At 42.6% G+C, this 17,772-nt stretch overlaps 1 protein-coding gene across 4 annotated transcripts in view; it reads right to left on the reverse strand.

Annotated features, from left to right (window-relative positions):
* Positions 1–4,141: 4,141 nt before the first annotated feature.
* The window catches only part of LOC125454066 (SWI/SNF-related matrix-associated actin-dependent regulator of chromatin subfamily A containing DEAD/H box 1-like), a 100,271-nt gene continuing 86,640 nt past the window's right edge, over positions 4,142–17,772 (reverse strand). For 3 of the 4 annotated variants that reach the window (XM_059649986.1, XM_059650030.1, XM_059650040.1), the window contains 3 exons: positions 17,576–17,758; positions 10,437–10,546; positions 4,142–5,020 (listed from right to left, as the gene is read on the reverse strand). In XM_059649986.1, coding sequence (XP_059505969.1) covers positions 4,959–5,020; positions 10,437–10,546; positions 17,576–17,758 — 355 coding nt within the window. In that variant the 3' untranslated portion in view covers positions 4,142–4,958. Of the gene's footprint in view, positions 5,021–10,436; positions 10,547–17,575; positions 17,759–17,772 lie in introns of those variants that run through there. The other variant, XR_009446525.1, reaches the window with a different exon arrangement.

Here is a 17,772-nt window from a genome sequence, read left to right on the forward strand (position 1 = left end):
TAAAAAAAAAACTTGAGAGTCCAACTTTCCACTGCCACAGTCCCGCTCCAGGATTTCCAGCCCTTGTCATGTCTCTGCCAGGATCCCGCTCCAGGCTTTCGAGCCCACATCAGCAGCCTGCTCTGGGCTGCCTCACTGGCTTGCTCTCGCTGGCCCACTTTCAATCCGCTGCCATTGCTGCAGGATACAACCCACACGTTCAGTTCCTGCCAACGATCCGGCTCCTTGGGTAGATAGTTAAAAGGGGTGGTGACGGGACAAATAATTGGGTGGCACGGTGGCTCAGTGGTTAGCACTACAGCCTCACAGTACCAGGGACCCGGGTTCAATCCCAGCCTCGGGCAACTGTCTGTGTGGAGTTCGCACATTCTCCCCATGTGCTGCGTGGGTTTCCTCCACAGTCCAAAGATGTGCGGGTTAGGTGATCGGCCATGCTAAATTGCCCATAGTGTTCAGGGGTGTGGGGGTGATAGGGGGATGGGTCTGGGTGGGATGCTGCAAGGGGCAGTGTGGACTTGTTGGGCCGAAGGGCCTGTTCCCAAACTGTAGGGAATTATTTTAAAACAAGAATTACTAGAGGGAGAAAAAAACAACAGAAAAAGAGAAAGAGAAAAAGAATTGGCGAGCAGAGCGGAGTTCCGAATGCAGCCACTTACCCTATCATATTGCCAAAATCTCTTGACATAGAAATAGCAAAAGGATAAAAAAAGGATTGCAGTAATAGTAGGAACTGTTGATGCTGCAGAATCTGAGATAACGCAGTGTAGAGCTGGACGAACACAGCAGGCCAAGCAGCATCTTAGAAGCAGGAAAGCTGACGTTTCGGGTCGAGACTCTTCTTCGGAAATGGGGGAGAGGAAGGGGGCTCTGAAATAAATAGGGAGGGGGTGGGAGGCGGATAGAAGATGGATAAAGGAGAAGATAGGGTGAGAGGAGACAGACAGGTCAAAGAGGCGGGGTTAGAGCCAGTGAAGGTGAATGTAGGTGGAGAATTAGGGAGGGGACAGGTCAGTCCCGGGAGGACCGACAGGTCAAGGAGATAGGATGAGGTTAGTGGCTAGGAGACGGGGGTGGGGCTTGAGGTGGGAGTAATGGTTAGGGAGACAGGGATCATTTGATATTTCCATGGTCTACAATCTGACCCTACCAAAGACATTTTTCCCTCCCCACCCTCATGTGTGTTCCAGAGGGACCACTCTTTCCGTGGCTCCCTTGTCCGCTGCACACTCCCCTCCAGCTCCACCTTCTACCTCCTTCCTCCCCCCAACCCTGCTGGCACTTTTCCCTGCAACTGAAGCAAGTACTACACCTGCCCCCACACCTCCATCCCAGGCCCTAAGATAACCTTCCATATCAAACAGATGTTCATCTGCACATCTGTTAATGTGAGATTCTGTATCCGCTGTTCCCATTGTGGCCTCCTCTACATCGGGGAAACTAAGCGGAGGCTTGGGGACCGCTTGGCGGAACACCTCCGCTCAGTTGGCAACAAACAACTAGACCTCCCAGTCGTGAACCATGTCAACTCCCCACCGCCCCAGTTCCTTGGACAACACGCCCATCCTGGGCCTGCTGCATTGCCATGACGCCAGCCGAAAGATGCAGGAACAGCATCTCGGTCTCCAGGGTTCCCAAGCGAAATACAAGGGTATCAATGTGGACTTCACAAGCTTCAAAATCTCCCCTCCCCTGACCACATCCCAAAACCAGCCCAGCTAGTCCCTGCCTCCCTAACCATTACTCCCGCCTCAAGCCCCACCCCCATCTCTTACCCACTAACCTCATCCCACCTCCTTGACCTGTCCGTCCTCCCTGGAACAACCTATCCCCTCCCTAACTCTCCACCTACACTCGCCTTCACTGGCTCTAACCCCGCCTCTTTGACCTGTCTGTCCCCCCCTCACCCTATCTTCTCCTTTGTCCATCTTCAATCCACCCCACTCCCTATTTATTTGAGTCCCCTTCCCCTCCATCGTTTCTGAAGAAGGGTCTCAACACGAAATGTCAATCATTCCTGGCCCTCTGATGACGCTTGACCTGCTGAGTTCATCCAGCTTCACATTGTGTTATCTCAGGATAAAAAAGGAGATGGGATCAATTAGGGATCATAAAGGGAATCAAAATATAGAGCTGGATGGCTTTGCTGAGATGCTAAATGTATGCTTTACATCTTTTTAATTAGAAACATTAAAAACAGGAGTCAGCCCATCAAGCCCACTCTGTCATTCAACGTGATAAGAGTCATACAGCATGGAACTTGGCCCAACTTGTCAATGCTATCCAAGCTTCCTAAACTAAACTAGTCCCACTTGCTGTGTTTGGCCCATATCCTTCAAAACCTTTACTTTCCTTTTCCTTTGGACATACCTGTCCAAATTTCTCTTAAAATGTTCTAATTGTACCAGCCTCTGCCACTTTCTTCAATAACACATTCCATAAATGCACCATCCACTGTGTGAAGATGCCCCTCAAGTCCCTTTTAAATATTTCCCCTCTCATCTTAAATTGATGCCCTCTAGTTTTGGACACGACTACCCTGAAGACATTGCCTGTTCACTTAATCTATGCCCCTCGATTTTATAAACCTCTAATGTCACCCCTAAGCAGTGGAAAGGAAAGTTGGACTCTCAATTTTAGCTTTAGAATCCATTTATTTCTTAAATATATTCAACGACTTCACCTCCACAGTATATTCTGGTAGTGATTTCCATTGGTTTGTCAGTAGTACTCTGACAAAAACAAATTTGAGAAGACTCATTCTCTCTCCTGTACATCTTAATTTACATCTATTTTACATTATTTTCTCACCACTGTTAAGAATCCCTTTATCTGGAATTTGCAGTGGACCTCTACACCATCTGCCCTCTTGCTTCTCCTCCATGTCTATTGAAAAGTATAAAAAACATTTTCCGATATCTTTCAGTTCTGAAGAGTCACATCAAACTCCAACTGTTAATTGTTGTTCTCTCTCCATAAATGTTACAGATTTCTTAAGAGGTCAGTATTAGGACCACTGTTTCCTTTATATATACAGTATTAACAATTTAGACTTGGGCACACAGTACACAGTTTAAAATTTATAAAAATCAGTTGTATGATGTTGTGTATATTGATAGATTTCAAGACAGCATAAACAGGTTCGTTGAATGAGTTAATTTTAGCAGAGTTGTGTGAAGTGAATCAGAAGAAGCAATAAAAGGATATAATTGTAAAGTGGGTGCAACAGTGGGGAGTATAAATGTTCACAAATCATGCAGCCTACAGGTTGAAAGTATGGTATAAATGGCAAATGGGATCTTGGGCTTCATAAATGGAAGTTGATGTACTAAAGTAATAAAATTATGATGAGCTTTTGTAAGACATTGTTTGGCCCTCAACTAGAATAGTGTCCAATTCTAAACAGCTTACTTAAAGTTTCAGAGAGCAAAATGTTTGAGAATTATTCCAGAGATTAGTGACTTTAGTTATGTGGACAGTTTGGAAAGGTTATGATTGTACTCCCTGAAGAAAAGAACGTTGAAAAGAGATTTAATGAAGGCGTTCAAAATCATGAGGGGTCCAGAATGAACAGATAGAGAAATTGTTTCCATTGTTAGAAAAGTCATGAACCAGAAGGCAACAATTTAAAGTGAATGGCAATGGATGTAATAGTAACATTAAATAAATGTTTTTGTATGCACTGAATTGTTAGAAATGCATTGTGTGCATGGTGGAAGCAGATTCAATCTCGGCTTTTAAAAGGGAATTCAGTAAGCACATGTAAAGGGAAAAAAAAATTAGGATACATGGAAAGGGCTTGGGAATGGCACAAGATGAGTTGCTCTTGAAGACAAACATCACAGACTCAAAAGACTGTAGGGCTGTAACCACATTATGATTCTACTGTGGGCAACAACAGAACACAGCTGTTGCTGGGAGATTATTGAATAGCATCAATTCAGACTGGAAATGAGCAAAGTGAGAAACAGGTCAATTTACTACGCCAAGTTTTTCTTGAAGTGGTGGCAGATTGATGGTTTACTCCTCCATCAGTGGATTCGAGGGAATTCCAACTTGTAATAACAAGCAGCAAGAGAAAACACACCTTATGATAGTGAGTAGAAGTGCTAACAGGAAAGAAAAATTTTAGTCCTAGAACCTATTATTTCAAAACAGCAGAATCTTTATTTGCACTTAATTTCTCATTTTAAGCTAGTAACAGTATAACAGGTCAAGTAAACAAAGCAAATATTTTTTCAGAGATGGTACAGTAATTACTATGAATACACAAAGCAACACAAGACTGAGAAACCAGAGAGAATCCAATTGTTGGGATAACATGCAAGTGAGGAGAAATTAACAAGTCCATAGAAATGTTAAAAATGATCACTCTTAACTCCCTAAGGATTTTTAAATAGATTTTACATCCGATAGTCTTCTTAGTTTAGGATTCTGATCAGTAACGTATCATAGCCAATTAGTTGAGGAAGAGAGGCCAAAACAGAATTCATAGTATTAGCATATGAAAAGTTGCCTGGTTTGACAAAATTATTGTAAACATACATCTATCTTTTGCAGAAGAAGAGGAAGACAGAAAATGCTGATTGCAATGCTGTAGAACCAATGTTTCATCACTGGTAAGGAATTTTGCCATTTACGCTGTTTCAGTACAGTATGCTTGTGGCTTAAATATGGAACTACAGCAATACAATATTAATATACAAAATTTATTTCTGGTGCTGATATGCCAAATTCTCTTTATTCTCATACAACACTAGGGCCCACTCTTAAGTTTTTCATTAAAAATTGCCCATTCCGTCGCATACAATTTAAAAAAGTGATGTTTGTTAATTGACAATTTCACCACTTCCATTACATTACACAGTATTATATATTCTCAGAGTTGTGTTGCACTCAGAATTTGGTTGACTTAACCCAACGACGCTAATGGAGGATGTTTAAAAAAGGGCAGCTGAATGCTATAATCCTAATGAAGTCTTCAATAAAGTTGCTATATTAAGTGGAATGTTTCCCTCGCCTCCTTAAAAACAAAGAAATTCATATTAGAACAAATCTAGCAACATTCATAGCAGTTTTAAAAGGCAGACAAGGCAAAATCCTGTAATTGCTAGTTTATAGTTGGCACACAAACAGATAGCAATATATAAAGCAATTTTTTAAAACACAAAGGCAGGGAATGAAGGATATCATTCATTTGGATGTTGCATGGTTAGTATGTAATACTTTTAAGAGTCATGAGTTTTACAGCCTTCAGTACATTATGCTATACAGTCACATAGTCATAAAGCATCTACGAACAGTTCATCCACTTCACCAACACCTTCCACCCCAACCTTCAGTTCACCTGGGCCATCTCCAGCACATCCCTCACCTTCCTGGACCTCTCAGTCTCCATCTCAGGCAACCAACTTGTAACTGATGTCCATTTCAAGCCCACCGACTCCCACAGCTACCTAGAATACACCTCCTCCCACCCACCCTCCTGCAAAAATTCCATCCCCTATTCCCAATTCCTCCGCCTCCGCCGCATCTGCTCCCACGATAAGACATTCCACTCCCGCACATCCCAGATGTCCAAGTTCTTTAAGGACCGCAACTTTCCCCCCACGGTGATTGAGAACGCCCTTGACCGCGTCTCCCGCATTTCCCGCGACACATCCCTCACACCCCGCCCCCGCCACAACCGCCCCAAGAGGATCCCCCTCGTTCTCACACACCACCCTACCAACCTCCGGATACAACGCATTATCCTCCGACACTTCCGCCATTTACAATCCGACCCCACCACCCAAGACATTTTTCCATCCCCTCCCCTGTCTGCTTTCCGGAGAGACCACTCTCTCCGTGACTCCCTTGTTCGCTCCACACTGCCCTCCAACCCCACCACACCCGGCACCTTCCCCTGCAACCGCAGGAAATGCTACACTTGTCCCCACACCTCCTCCCTCACCCCCATCCCAGGCCCCAAGATGACATTCCACATTAAGCAGAGGTTCACCTGCACATCTGCCAATGTGGTATACTGCATCCACTGTACCCGGTGTGGCTTCCTCTACATTGGGGAAACCAAGCGGAGGCTTGGGGACCGCTTTGCAGAACACCTCCGCTCAGTTCGCAACAAACAACTGCACCTCCCAGTCGCAAACCATTTCCACTCCCCCTCCCATTCTCTTGATGACATGTCCATCATGGGCCTCCTGCACTGCCACAATGATGCCACCCGAAGGTTGCAGGAACAGAAACTCATATTCCGCCTGGGAACCCTGCAGCCATATGGTATCAATGTGGACTTCACCAGTTTCAAAATCTCCCCTTCCCCTACTGCATCCCTAAACCAGCCCAGTTCATCCCCTCCCCCCACTGCACCACACAACCAGCCCAGCTCTTCCCCCCCACCCACTGCATCCCAAAACCAGTCCAACCTGTCTCTGCCTCCCTAACCGGTTCTTCCTCTCACCCATCCCTTCCTCCCACCCCAAGCCGCACCCCCAGCTACCTACTAACCTCATCCCACCTCCTTGACCTGTCCGTCTTCCCTGGACTGACCTATCCCCTCCCTACCTCCCCACCTACACCCTCTCCACCTATCTTCTTTACTCTCCATCTTCGGTCCGCCTCCCCCTCTCTCCCTATTTATTCCAGTTCCCTCCCCCCATCCCCCTCTCTGATGAAGGGTCTAGGCCCGAAACGTCAGCTTTTGTGCTCCTGAGATGCTGCTTGGCCTGCTGTGTTCATCCAGCCTCACATTTTATTATCTTGGAATCTCCAGCATCTGCAGTTCCCATTATCTCATCTCTATCCACTGTTGTCCCATTTTTCCAGCACTCAGTCCTTGGCTATGGTATCTGAAAAGATCTAAATACTACTTAAAACGTTCTGATGGCTCCTGCTTCTACCACCCTCTCAGGCAAGGAGTTCTGGGTGAATAAATTCTTGCTTAAATCCCCTTTAAACCTTAAAATCTATGTCACTTGTTTACTGACCTTCTTTAAAGGGAAAGTTTTCTTATCTACCCTACCTTTGCCACTATTAGTTTTATTTACCTCACTCATATCTCCAGTCAGCCTTCTCTACTCAAAAAAACAAACCTGTCTAGCCAGTCTGTCTTTGTAGCTAAAACACTCTAGCCCAGAGAACACGCAGGCAAATTTCTTCTGCAACCTCTTCAGATCAAATCACATCTTTCCAATTGTGAGGCATCCAAAACAGCACATGGTAGTCCAGCTGCGGCCTAACTATTGGCCAATATAGCTCCATCATTACTTTGCTGCTTTTGTATTCGTGCTCTGACTCAAAGTTAGTATCTTTCTTAGCCATCTGAATTGTTGTTTTCAAGATCTCATAGATTAAGGTCTCTCTGATCAACTGTACTTCCCTGGACCTACCATTCATCCCTCCATTTTGAAAGACTCTCAATGCTCAGTATAGTGAAAAGTTTATATGTCGCCAATTAAAGTGCCAACTTAGAAACTGAAGCACCTCGGCACAGCTTCTTTTGTTACAAGATTTAGACAAACAGAAAATAAAATGTCCAGCGTTACAGAAATAAAACTTCATCACAGGAGACCACATTGGCACCGAGCTTCCAGATCACATTGGGCCCTGGCTTCACACCATGCAGGAGGCTGGTGCAGAAGGCCACCATGCCAGACCAGGAGTGGTTGCTCTCAGGAGGCTGGGAGAGGAAGAGGGAAAAAAAAAAGAGAAGAGAAGAAAAGCACAATACCCTAGCAGGGACGGCAGTGGAACAACAATGGCAGGTATTTCTGGATATAATGCAGAAGGTGCAGGATCAGTTCATACCAAAGAGGAAGAAAACCTAAGGGGAGGTAGGGGCGGCCGTGGCTGACGAGGGATGTTAAGGACTGTGTAAAAATAAAAGAGAAGTATAACATAGCAAAGATGAGTGGGAAGCCGGAGGACCAGGAAGCTTTTAAAGAGCAACAGCGGATAACTAAAAAGGCAAAACACAGAGGAAAAAATGAGCTATGAAGGCAAGCTGGCCAGAAATATAAAAGGAGGATAGTAAAACCTTTTTTAGGTATGTGATAAGAAAAAAAATGGTTAAGATTAAAATTGGGCCCTTGAAGTCAGAAACGGGTGAATTTATTATGGGGAACAAGTAAATAGCAGAAGAGTTGAATAGGTACTTTGGATCTGTCTTCACTAGGGAAGACACAAGCAATCTCCCAGATACAGTAGTGGCTGAAGGGCCGAGGGTAATGGACAAACCGAAGGGTATTTATATTAGGCAGGAAATGGTGCTGGATAGATTGTTAGGACTGAAGGCCGATAAGTCCCCGGGACCTGATAGTCTGCATCCCAGGGTACTTAAGGAGGTGGCTCTAGAAATTGTGGACATGTTGGTAATTATTTTCCAAGGTTCTATAGATTCAGGATCAGTTCCTGCGGATTGGAGGGTGGCTAATGTTGTCCCACTTTTCAAGAAAGGAGAGAGAAAACAGGAAATTATAGACCGGTTAGCCTGACATCAGTGGTGGGAAAGATGCTGTAGTCAATTATAAAAGATGAAATTACGACTCATTTGGATAGCAGTAACAGAATAGGTCAGAGTCAGCATGGATTTACGAAGGGGAAATCGTGCTTCACTAATCTTCTGGAATTTTTTGAGGATGTATCTATGAAGATGGATAAGGGAGAACCAGTGGATGTAGTGTACCTGGACTTTCAGAAAGCCTTTGATAAAGTCCTGCATAGGACTTTGGTGAACAAAATTAGGGCACATGGTATTGGGGGCAAAATACTGAGTTGGAGTGAAAATTGGCTGGCTGACAGGAAGCAAAAAGTAGTGATAAATGGGTCCCTTTCGGAATGGCAGGCAGTGACCGGTGGGGTACCACAAGGATCGGTGCTGGGACTGCAGCTGTTTACGATATATATTAACGATATAGACAAAGGCATAAAAAGTAATATTAGCAAATTTTCTGATGACGTAAAGTTGGGTGGCAGTGTGAAATGTGAGGAGGATGTTATGAGAATACAGGGTGACTTGGACAAGCTAAGTGAATGGACGGATGCATGGCAGATGCAGTTTAATGTGGATAAATGTGCAGTTATACACTTTGGTGGCTGGAACAGGAAGGCAGATTACTATCGCAATGGAGTCAAGTTAGGTAAAGGGGAAGCACAACGAGATCTAGGTGTTCTTGTACATCAGTCAATGAAAGCAAGCATGCAGGTACAGCAGGCAGTGAAGAAAGCTAATAGCATGCTGGCCTTCATAACAAGAGGAATTGAGTATACTAGCAAAGAGGTCCTTCTGCAGCTGTGCACGGCCCTGGTGAGACTGCACCTGGAGTATTGTGTGCAGTTTTGGTCTCCAAACTTGAGGAAGAACATTCTTGCTATTGAGGGAGTGCAGCGTAGGTTCATGAGGTCAATTCCCAGAATGGCGGGACTATCATATGTTGAAAGATTGGAGCGACTGGGCTTGTATATGCTTGAGTTTAGGAGGATGAGAGGGGATCTGATTGAGGCGTATAAGATTAATGGATTGGACACTCTGGAGGCAGGAAGCATGTTTCTGCTGATGGGTGAGTCCAGAACCAGAGGACACAGTTTAAAAATGAGGGGTAGGCCATTTAGAACAGAGTTGAGGAAAAACTTTTTCACCTAGACAGTGGAGGATATATGGAATGCTCTGCCCCAGAAGGCAGTGGAGGCCAACTCTCTGGATACTTTCAAGCAAGAGATAGATAGAGCTCTTAAAGATAGTGGAATCAAGGTTATGGGGATAAGGCAGGAACAGGACACTGATTGTGGATGATCAGCCATGATCATAATGAATGGTGGTGCTGGCTCAAAGGGCCGAATGGCGTACTCCAGCACCTACTGTCTCTTGTCACAGAGGAAGAAAGAGAGAAGAAAAAGTAGAACAGACAGAGGAGATGAGCTCTAGTTTTAATGTCCTACAAAGTGTCAGACACAGTGCTGCCCTATCTTTTGTAGGACTCTTTACATACTGGCTTACAAAGCTCTTCTATATCCATTCAGAAGTATGACACTTATAAGCCTTTCACATTTTGTCTATCCCAGTTAATACTGAACAAGTTAAAACTCCCAACCAATTATTTTACAGATCCCAATTAATGTCATCCATCTTCTCATACTCCCTCATCTCTTCTTACTTGTGGGGGATGGCTTCAATCCGGCCATATTTCCAAGCAAAATTAATTCCACCTCAAGAATTTTTCAACGGCTTCTCCAACAGAACATACGTTTTCATGGAACATATGAGGTCCAAGAAAAAGGGAATTTAAGTAAAGAGCCTTATATATGGAAAAACACATCAGTTCTGTGTAGCCAACACTTTTTGGTCCCCCCCTCAATACTACTAGATGGCAAACTAATCGAAACTGGGACAGTTTGCATTGAGGAGAAAGGAAACAAGTAGGATATTCAACTGCATGACTCACCTGTTTCTGCTGAAGTCATATCCTGTTCCAGTTTCAGTTTATGTTCACCAATTTTAAGCATGGATTCTTCAATAGTCCCTTTGCTGATCAGTTTTACAACATGCACTATTCTACAAATGAAATTTAAAAAAAGTTATGAAATAGTAAGATTGATTTTTCATTGCATTTCATGTTCTTCCTTTTCAAATACCAATTCCATTTTCTCTAAATAATACAACAGTTTTTGCTTCAGCTTAACTTCCCATTGCTTTTCTTTCTCATTAGCAAGCTTGTGTGTCACTGCTACATTTAATAGAAGACCTGGAAAATCTCAGTTTCTATCATAAATCATCATGCTTGAAATAGATCAGTTATGGTAGTTAGAACACCTAGCGTCCAACTCAGATGCAAACTATTTCTGACCAAAAATTTGACCTAACATTCTGAACATGTTTCATTAATCTGGCTATATAACATTTTCATCCTACTAAGGTTCAAACACATTAAAACACTAATCACGTCTTCATTGATAAATGACTGGAAAATCCAATTGCAAATTCTGAAGTTAAGTACAGCATAAAAAAATTGAAAACAGTAAGCTACACAGACAAATATAGTGATAAACCAGTCCCCATGATAATTATAAATTCAAATAACTTGCAGCCCCATATAACCTACATTAACTGTTTTGGAGGGCACTTTTGAAATACAAAACTGATAAGGATCCAAAGCTGTAATAGACGTGTTGTGGCTTCTTTGAATATCATTTTTTTATTTGATGACCAAGATGCTTGATTCTTTACTTTTGATTGTATAAGGCAGTAACAATACTGTGGTAGAATATTAGTAGCTGACACATCAAAAATATCACTCTTCAATCTCAGATATGCCTCAATACCATTGTAAAACCGATGTTGCAGTCAGAGTTGAAATGTCAGTAATCTAAAATTCAGAAGTCTAATCAGCTATCTATTTTGCATTCTTCAGCATACCACAGTAAGAGCCAAGATGGGGGTGAAAATATAAATATTTTGCAACGACAATAAAATGCTAGGGGCCATGAATTAGAAAATGAATTCCCTCAAAACTTAACTCTTTAAACCTGATAAAAAAAATCAGCCTCAAGTTTTAATCAAGATGCATTGTCTGTCTGAATCATTTAGATCCTGGCTTACGTTAATCCACAACTGAGATGAAAGAGTAGTTAAGGTAGGTGGAAGTATATATATTTGCAAACCAGTTCTGTCAGTGATGCACAATGTTCATCAACATTTAAAATACTATTAAAAAAACTAAGATGAAAAAAATTATCATGCTTTGCTGCCCCTATGCTGGAGTTATTAAGTTAGGCCATAAGCGCATAATTTTGGAATAAAAGCATTCAAATATTGACAGAGTTGTCTACAGATTCTATTCTTTATCCTTGGTCATTGTAATTTTGATGGAATTTACAGATTACATTGTCCAAGCCCCTAAAAGATGTAGGCAATGGTGAGTCAGTTGGCAAAATATGGTGATTCTCTATGTTGCGAAGAAAAGTCCAGCTCTACAAGATGAGAATTTTGCTGATGAACAGCTAGAGGTGTATTTGCTTGCACCTACGTGTCATTAGTACCTAATTTTCTTATGTAGTTAGGAGTGGCTATCTGGTAGCTCCAGCTCACTGCTTAATCCTCTGGCCTCCAGTGCAGCTAATAGCCCTCAATGTTTATGGTTAAACTCAGTAGGTTGACACTGTACATGTACTAGCTTCATCACATCCTTAGGGCACTTCTCTAACTCACTTAGAATATAACCCTTCAATTCACAGTCCTGCCTTATTTAGCCTTCTAATGCAGAAACAAAGCCAGACAGCTTGTCACTGTTGTCAGCAGTGATCCATTAAGGGGGTAAATATGCTACAGTACAGGACTGTGGTAATACATAAGCATCACACCTATATCATGTGCCTGCAGTGAATGCAGTAAAAAAAAAGTGAATGGGCATCATCCAAATGGTCATGCCTCAAAGTCAAAGGTGACTAACTCTCAATTAAGGCAAGGGAGACTGTGTTCAAATAAGGGGTACCAGCAAGTATGTCAAGGGTATCTTCTGATAGATTAGGGAACTGGATTTGGTCAGGTAGCTGTTTAGAACATAGAACAGTACAGCACAGTACAGGCCCTTTGGCCCACGATGTCGTGCTGAACTTTTACCCCAAGTCGAAGGTTTATCTAACCTCCACCCCTACCTTCTACTATTGTTCATATCTAATAGCCGCTTAAATGCCCTTAATGAGGCCGACTCCACTATCCTCTCCGGCAATGTATTCCATACCCTACCACTCTGAGTGAATAACCTACCTCTCGTGTCTCCCCTATATCTACCTCCATTCACTTTAAAACTATGTCTCCTCGTAATAGCTAACTCCACCCTAGGAAAGAGTCTCTGGCTGTCTACTCTGTCTGTACCTCTGATCATTTTTCACACCTCTATCAAGTCACCTCTCATCCTTTGTCATTCTAAAGAGAAAAGCCCTAGCTCTCTCAACCTTTCCTCGTATGACCGTCCCTCCATTCAAGGCAACATCCTGGTAAATCTCCTCTGTACCTTTTTTAATGCTTCCACATCTTTCCTGTAATGAGGCATCCAGAACTGGACACAATACTTCAAATGTGGTTGAACCAGGGTTTTGTATAGCTGGAACATAACTTCACAGCTCTTGAACTCAATCTATTAATGAAAGCTATAACTTTGGGATGTTTAGGTTGTCCAGGGTCACAAGGTCCATCTCTCTGCAGTCTGTGGAATAGACAATGGCCAGTCCTGCCAATCCAGCTTAACCAACCAGTCAGGTAATTCACAGTCAGTAGTTGGAGAGCAGCATAGAGATCAATCAGAGGACTGCGGTCACTCATCAATGGGGCTATCTTGACAAGTCAGTCAGGTCTTGATCTATGGTCTGCCCACGAGGGTCTGCCCACTCAAAAGTCTAGAGGGGTGGCAGCAACTACTGCTGTGCGATGCTGGTGAAATCATTTGTGGTTTGTGCACGTCATCAACAGTTACCACAACCCTGACTTCAATGAGCATGGGTGGCCGTGTGAGGGCGTGAATTAACAGTCCACGACTAAGATGTATTCCTGGTATTGACGGGCTGGGGGTTAGTTGATAAGAGATAAGCAATTAAATAAGACAGGCTGCATAGGATTCCAGAGAAAATCAAGTGTAATGCGGTTGACAGACAGGACAAGGAAGAAATGAATATGAAGATTTGAGGGAGTTACATACGGTGAAAGGCTGAGCCTGCATCTTGTTCTGTGAGGAGCAATGTGCGTTTCCTTTCATCCTCAATCCAACTGATGGAAATTAAAATAGCTGCTACCATACCTAGACGGCAGTGTTCATGTTTTTATCTCTTGACACTGGGCTCTACTTCTGTGATGATAGGGCCCTTCAAGCGATAATAAAATTCAAAAGGCACCCACAGGAATGGGTGAAGGGTATCTGTTACCACAAAATGCTCTGTGTGGTCCTCATGCATTGACCTACTGGGTCAACCACAAGTACTCTCGGCCACATCATTCAATACTATAAACCAATCATACGAATGGCTGCAACAACATAGTTTTGTGGCTGGAAAGATTCATTATAGTTGCAAAAGTAGCAATTGCCTTTCAAGGTTCTCCAGTTCAGGATTAGGCTACTGAGTTGGATGCTCAGCCATGATCATGAAGAATAGTGGGGCAGGCTCAAAAGGATGAATGGCCTCCTCCTGCTCCTATCTTCTATGTTTCTGAGGAATAAACATCTAGCTATCCCAGAATTCTCTCAGCTCTCCGAGAAAGCACCATCTATCCATAAAAGGTACCAAGGCACTTCTAGCTAAACGTCCCACTAGAAGAATTCACAGATAAAACATCCCTGACAGAAAGATGGTGGAGGAAAGGCATTTATGACTGGAGACACAGCAGAAAAGGCAGAACATTCCGGAAGGCATAGCCTCTTAAAGTCCATACAGGGTAAGTTTTAATTTAGTTTTCTTATTACATGGGTTTATACAAGAGAGACTGGGGTTTATTGGAATAGCACACGAGTAGAATTTTGTCCAGTTAGGGAATAGTTAGTTGTTGGGGGGAATTGTTCGGGTTGTAAATAGTTCTGTTAATTTGTTCACTGTTAGGGTTGAATAAATTGTTACTTGTTGCTTATAAAGTGAATATCAGGGATTTTATTTAATTAAACCACTCCTCTTTAACAGATCAGGTGAGATTTTCTGGGTGTTTTGGGTTTAATTATTAGAAGGAGACCTCTACTCCTGCTGTAACACACTGGGGGCTTGTGTTTTGATTTTAATTATCAGAGGACCTCAACTTCCCCTGTATAACACTTGTAATGTGTCTCTCCTCAGTGCAAGAAAAGGAAAGATATTACGCAATGCCGTTGCAGGAGTGGTAGTACATGAGCCTTAGGAGGGGTAGGTACAATCACAGAATTAGAGCGTAAGATGGCAATAGAAAGAAGATTGTGATACTTACTCAGAGCACAGAAGACTATTACCATGCTTCTGCAATGTTGGATGTTCCTATGAACTGTGACAACTAGTGACCCAGGTGGCAGGGTCTAGTGCCATGCTTCCTCTGGTGGTTCTCTTCAGGACCACCTCACAGGACCCTCAAGTACCTGTTGGCAAAGTTGGGTATCAACTCTGGGGAAAGATGAACACACTCCAACTTTGAAGAAAAAGTATATCCTAAAATGTCTGAAGGAACAGTATAGCTTAGGGAATCTAGTATTTAGTTGCACTTGAAATATTAACTCTGCTAAACCCCTACAAATGCAGCCAGATTGGCTGAGTTTCACCAGTAGTTTCTGTTTTTGTTCCAGACCTCCAGCATCCATTGTTCTTTGCCTTATTTTACTGCTCATGATTCCTGCTGGTATAAACAAAAGCTGCTGTGCACTGACTTTACACAAACTAATGCCCGGAACAAGTCCCAGTGAAAAAATTCCAAGCAGAACAACACTAAAACTTTTAAATCCTGAACAAGATAGGCTAGAGACTCACCTCTGAAAATCAAATGCAATTGTGCAAAATTGTTTCTATTTTTTCACACAATATTCTATGTTTAGCTTATGATTTGTTGAAATACTAATTACTACACAGTTTGTATCATTCATTTACTGCTGGAAATGAGTTGTAAGTTATATCAAACCACAGTTCATTTTCTTTGAAGGTATCCTTAGACTTACTCCTCATTAACAAATGAAACACATTAAATTGTTGTATCGCACAAAGTTAGCACCATTGTTGACAGTGCTCTTAACGTGTCCGACCTATCTCCCACACTTCTGCCCCCACCCCTTCTCTTCCCTCCCACAACAGCAATAGGGTTCCCTTGTCCTTACCTACTGTCCACATTCAGAAGATCATCAGATACCATTTCCACCAAATCCAGCGAGATGCCACCACCAGGCATACTCCCTTCCCCTCCCTTGTCCTCCTTCTGCAGGTACTGTTGCCTACAGAAAATCCTGGTCCACTCTTCCTTCATTCCCAATAACCCACCACCAATAGCCCCATAACACCTTCCCTGCAGTATCCAAGGGCCCAAACATACCTTACAGGAGAAGCAACACTTCACCTATACTTCCTAGAATCTAGTCTACTGCATTTGCTGCTCACAATGTGGTCCTCTCTACATTGGGGAAACGAAGCGTGCACTGGGTGACCATTTTGCAGAACATCTGTGTTCTGCTCACAAAAAAGACCCTGAGTTTCTAGTTGCCTGCAACTTTAACAACCACCCTGTTCCCTGGCCAACATTTCTGTCTCAGGTTTGCTGCAGTGTTCCAGCAAAGCTCAGTGCAAGCTGAAGAACATCACCTCATTTTCTTCTTAGGGACCCTGCCCCCCACACCAGGCCTTGTTATCATACAGCCTGTCATTACACATTAATCACTAACAGTCTCCAATAACAGTTATTCACCCTCCTAGCCAGATTGTTGTCAACTCCTATGTCTATCCAACTGCTCTTCGGGATCTATCCTTTATCCTATCGTTTACTGCCCACCCCATCCCCCTCCCTGTCTTCTGCATAGAAATCAACATTTTTGTAGCTACCATCAGTAATGAGAAAGGGTCACCTGACCTGAAATGTTAACTCTGATATTTTCTTCACAGATGCTGCCAGGCCTGCTGAGCTTTACAGCAACTTCTGTTTTTGTTGTACAAGACTGGGGCTAGTTTAAGTGTTCTGAATCATGATATTAATGTGTGGCACAGCGATCATTCAATTAGCTTTACAATATCTCCCAGATGAAATGTTTGTATTGCAAGATTACGGTGTGTTACGTTGTACTATTTTGATATTAACACCATCATCTAGAAACAGACTGGCATAGACACTCTATTGCATTGCACCAAAGCATATCGACTGAAGGATAAAATTAGCTGTAAAGTCTGCCAATTAAATAAACATCTGACGTAATACCTCTGGAAAACAGATATAGTTATTTAAACTTTAGTTGTTGTAAAGTGAGATTTTCTGGTCAACACAGCATGTTCTAGGCTTACAGTAGAGCTCATACTAAAAGTGAAAACAGTGGAAAAATACTGTAATTCTTGATTAGGTATAAAAATGGTTCCAATCCACGTCCTGCTTTCTGCACCCTTTTCTTGCATTGCCAGTAGTAAAAGCAATTATTTTTATTATTTCAACTTCATTGCAGTCCAAAATACAAATGAAAGTCTGCAAAGTACAACCTAATCTTTAAAGAGAGTCCCTTGAACCTGTTCCATATTTTTCTCATTGAACAGAAAGACAAGGAATGGAGAGAACCTATTAGTGTTATGGAGGGAAAAGTGAAATGCAAGAACTAACTACCTACATGTTTCCACAAACCCTTTTCAAACTCAGACCATCTCCAGGTTTCCACATGCCCGGCAATTAATCTCTAAAGCCAGCTCCCAGAATATACGTAAAAGCAGTATGGGTTGACTTGCTCAATTTCTCCAATTCACTATCTCAAGTTTCACCCAACAAATGGAGATTCAAATGAACCACCAACACTGCACTGAAAAGCCAAAAGCCAAAATGTTGTGCTCATTAGCTCCTTTAACAAATGCCTCTGGTAAGGTCTACAGTTTGGGAATAGTGGATATTAATTTGTCAACTTACTTTTTCTGTCCTACTCTGTGACATCGATCTTCTGCTTGTTTATCATTGTAGGGATTGCAATCAATATCATGAAGGATGACAATGTTAGCGGAGGTTAGGTTTATACCCAGTCCTCCAGCTTTAGTTGATAACAGGAAAACAAAAATATCCATATCTGTATTAAATTGATCAATCAAGTGGATTCTGAAAAAGAAAGT

Source organism: Stegostoma tigrinum, chromosome 1, assembly GCF_030684315.1.
Source record: "Stegostoma tigrinum isolate sSteTig4 chromosome 1, sSteTig4.hap1, whole genome shotgun sequence".
In the NCBI taxonomy this organism is placed as follows: domain Eukaryota; kingdom Metazoa; phylum Chordata; class Chondrichthyes; order Orectolobiformes; family Stegostomatidae; genus Stegostoma; species Stegostoma tigrinum.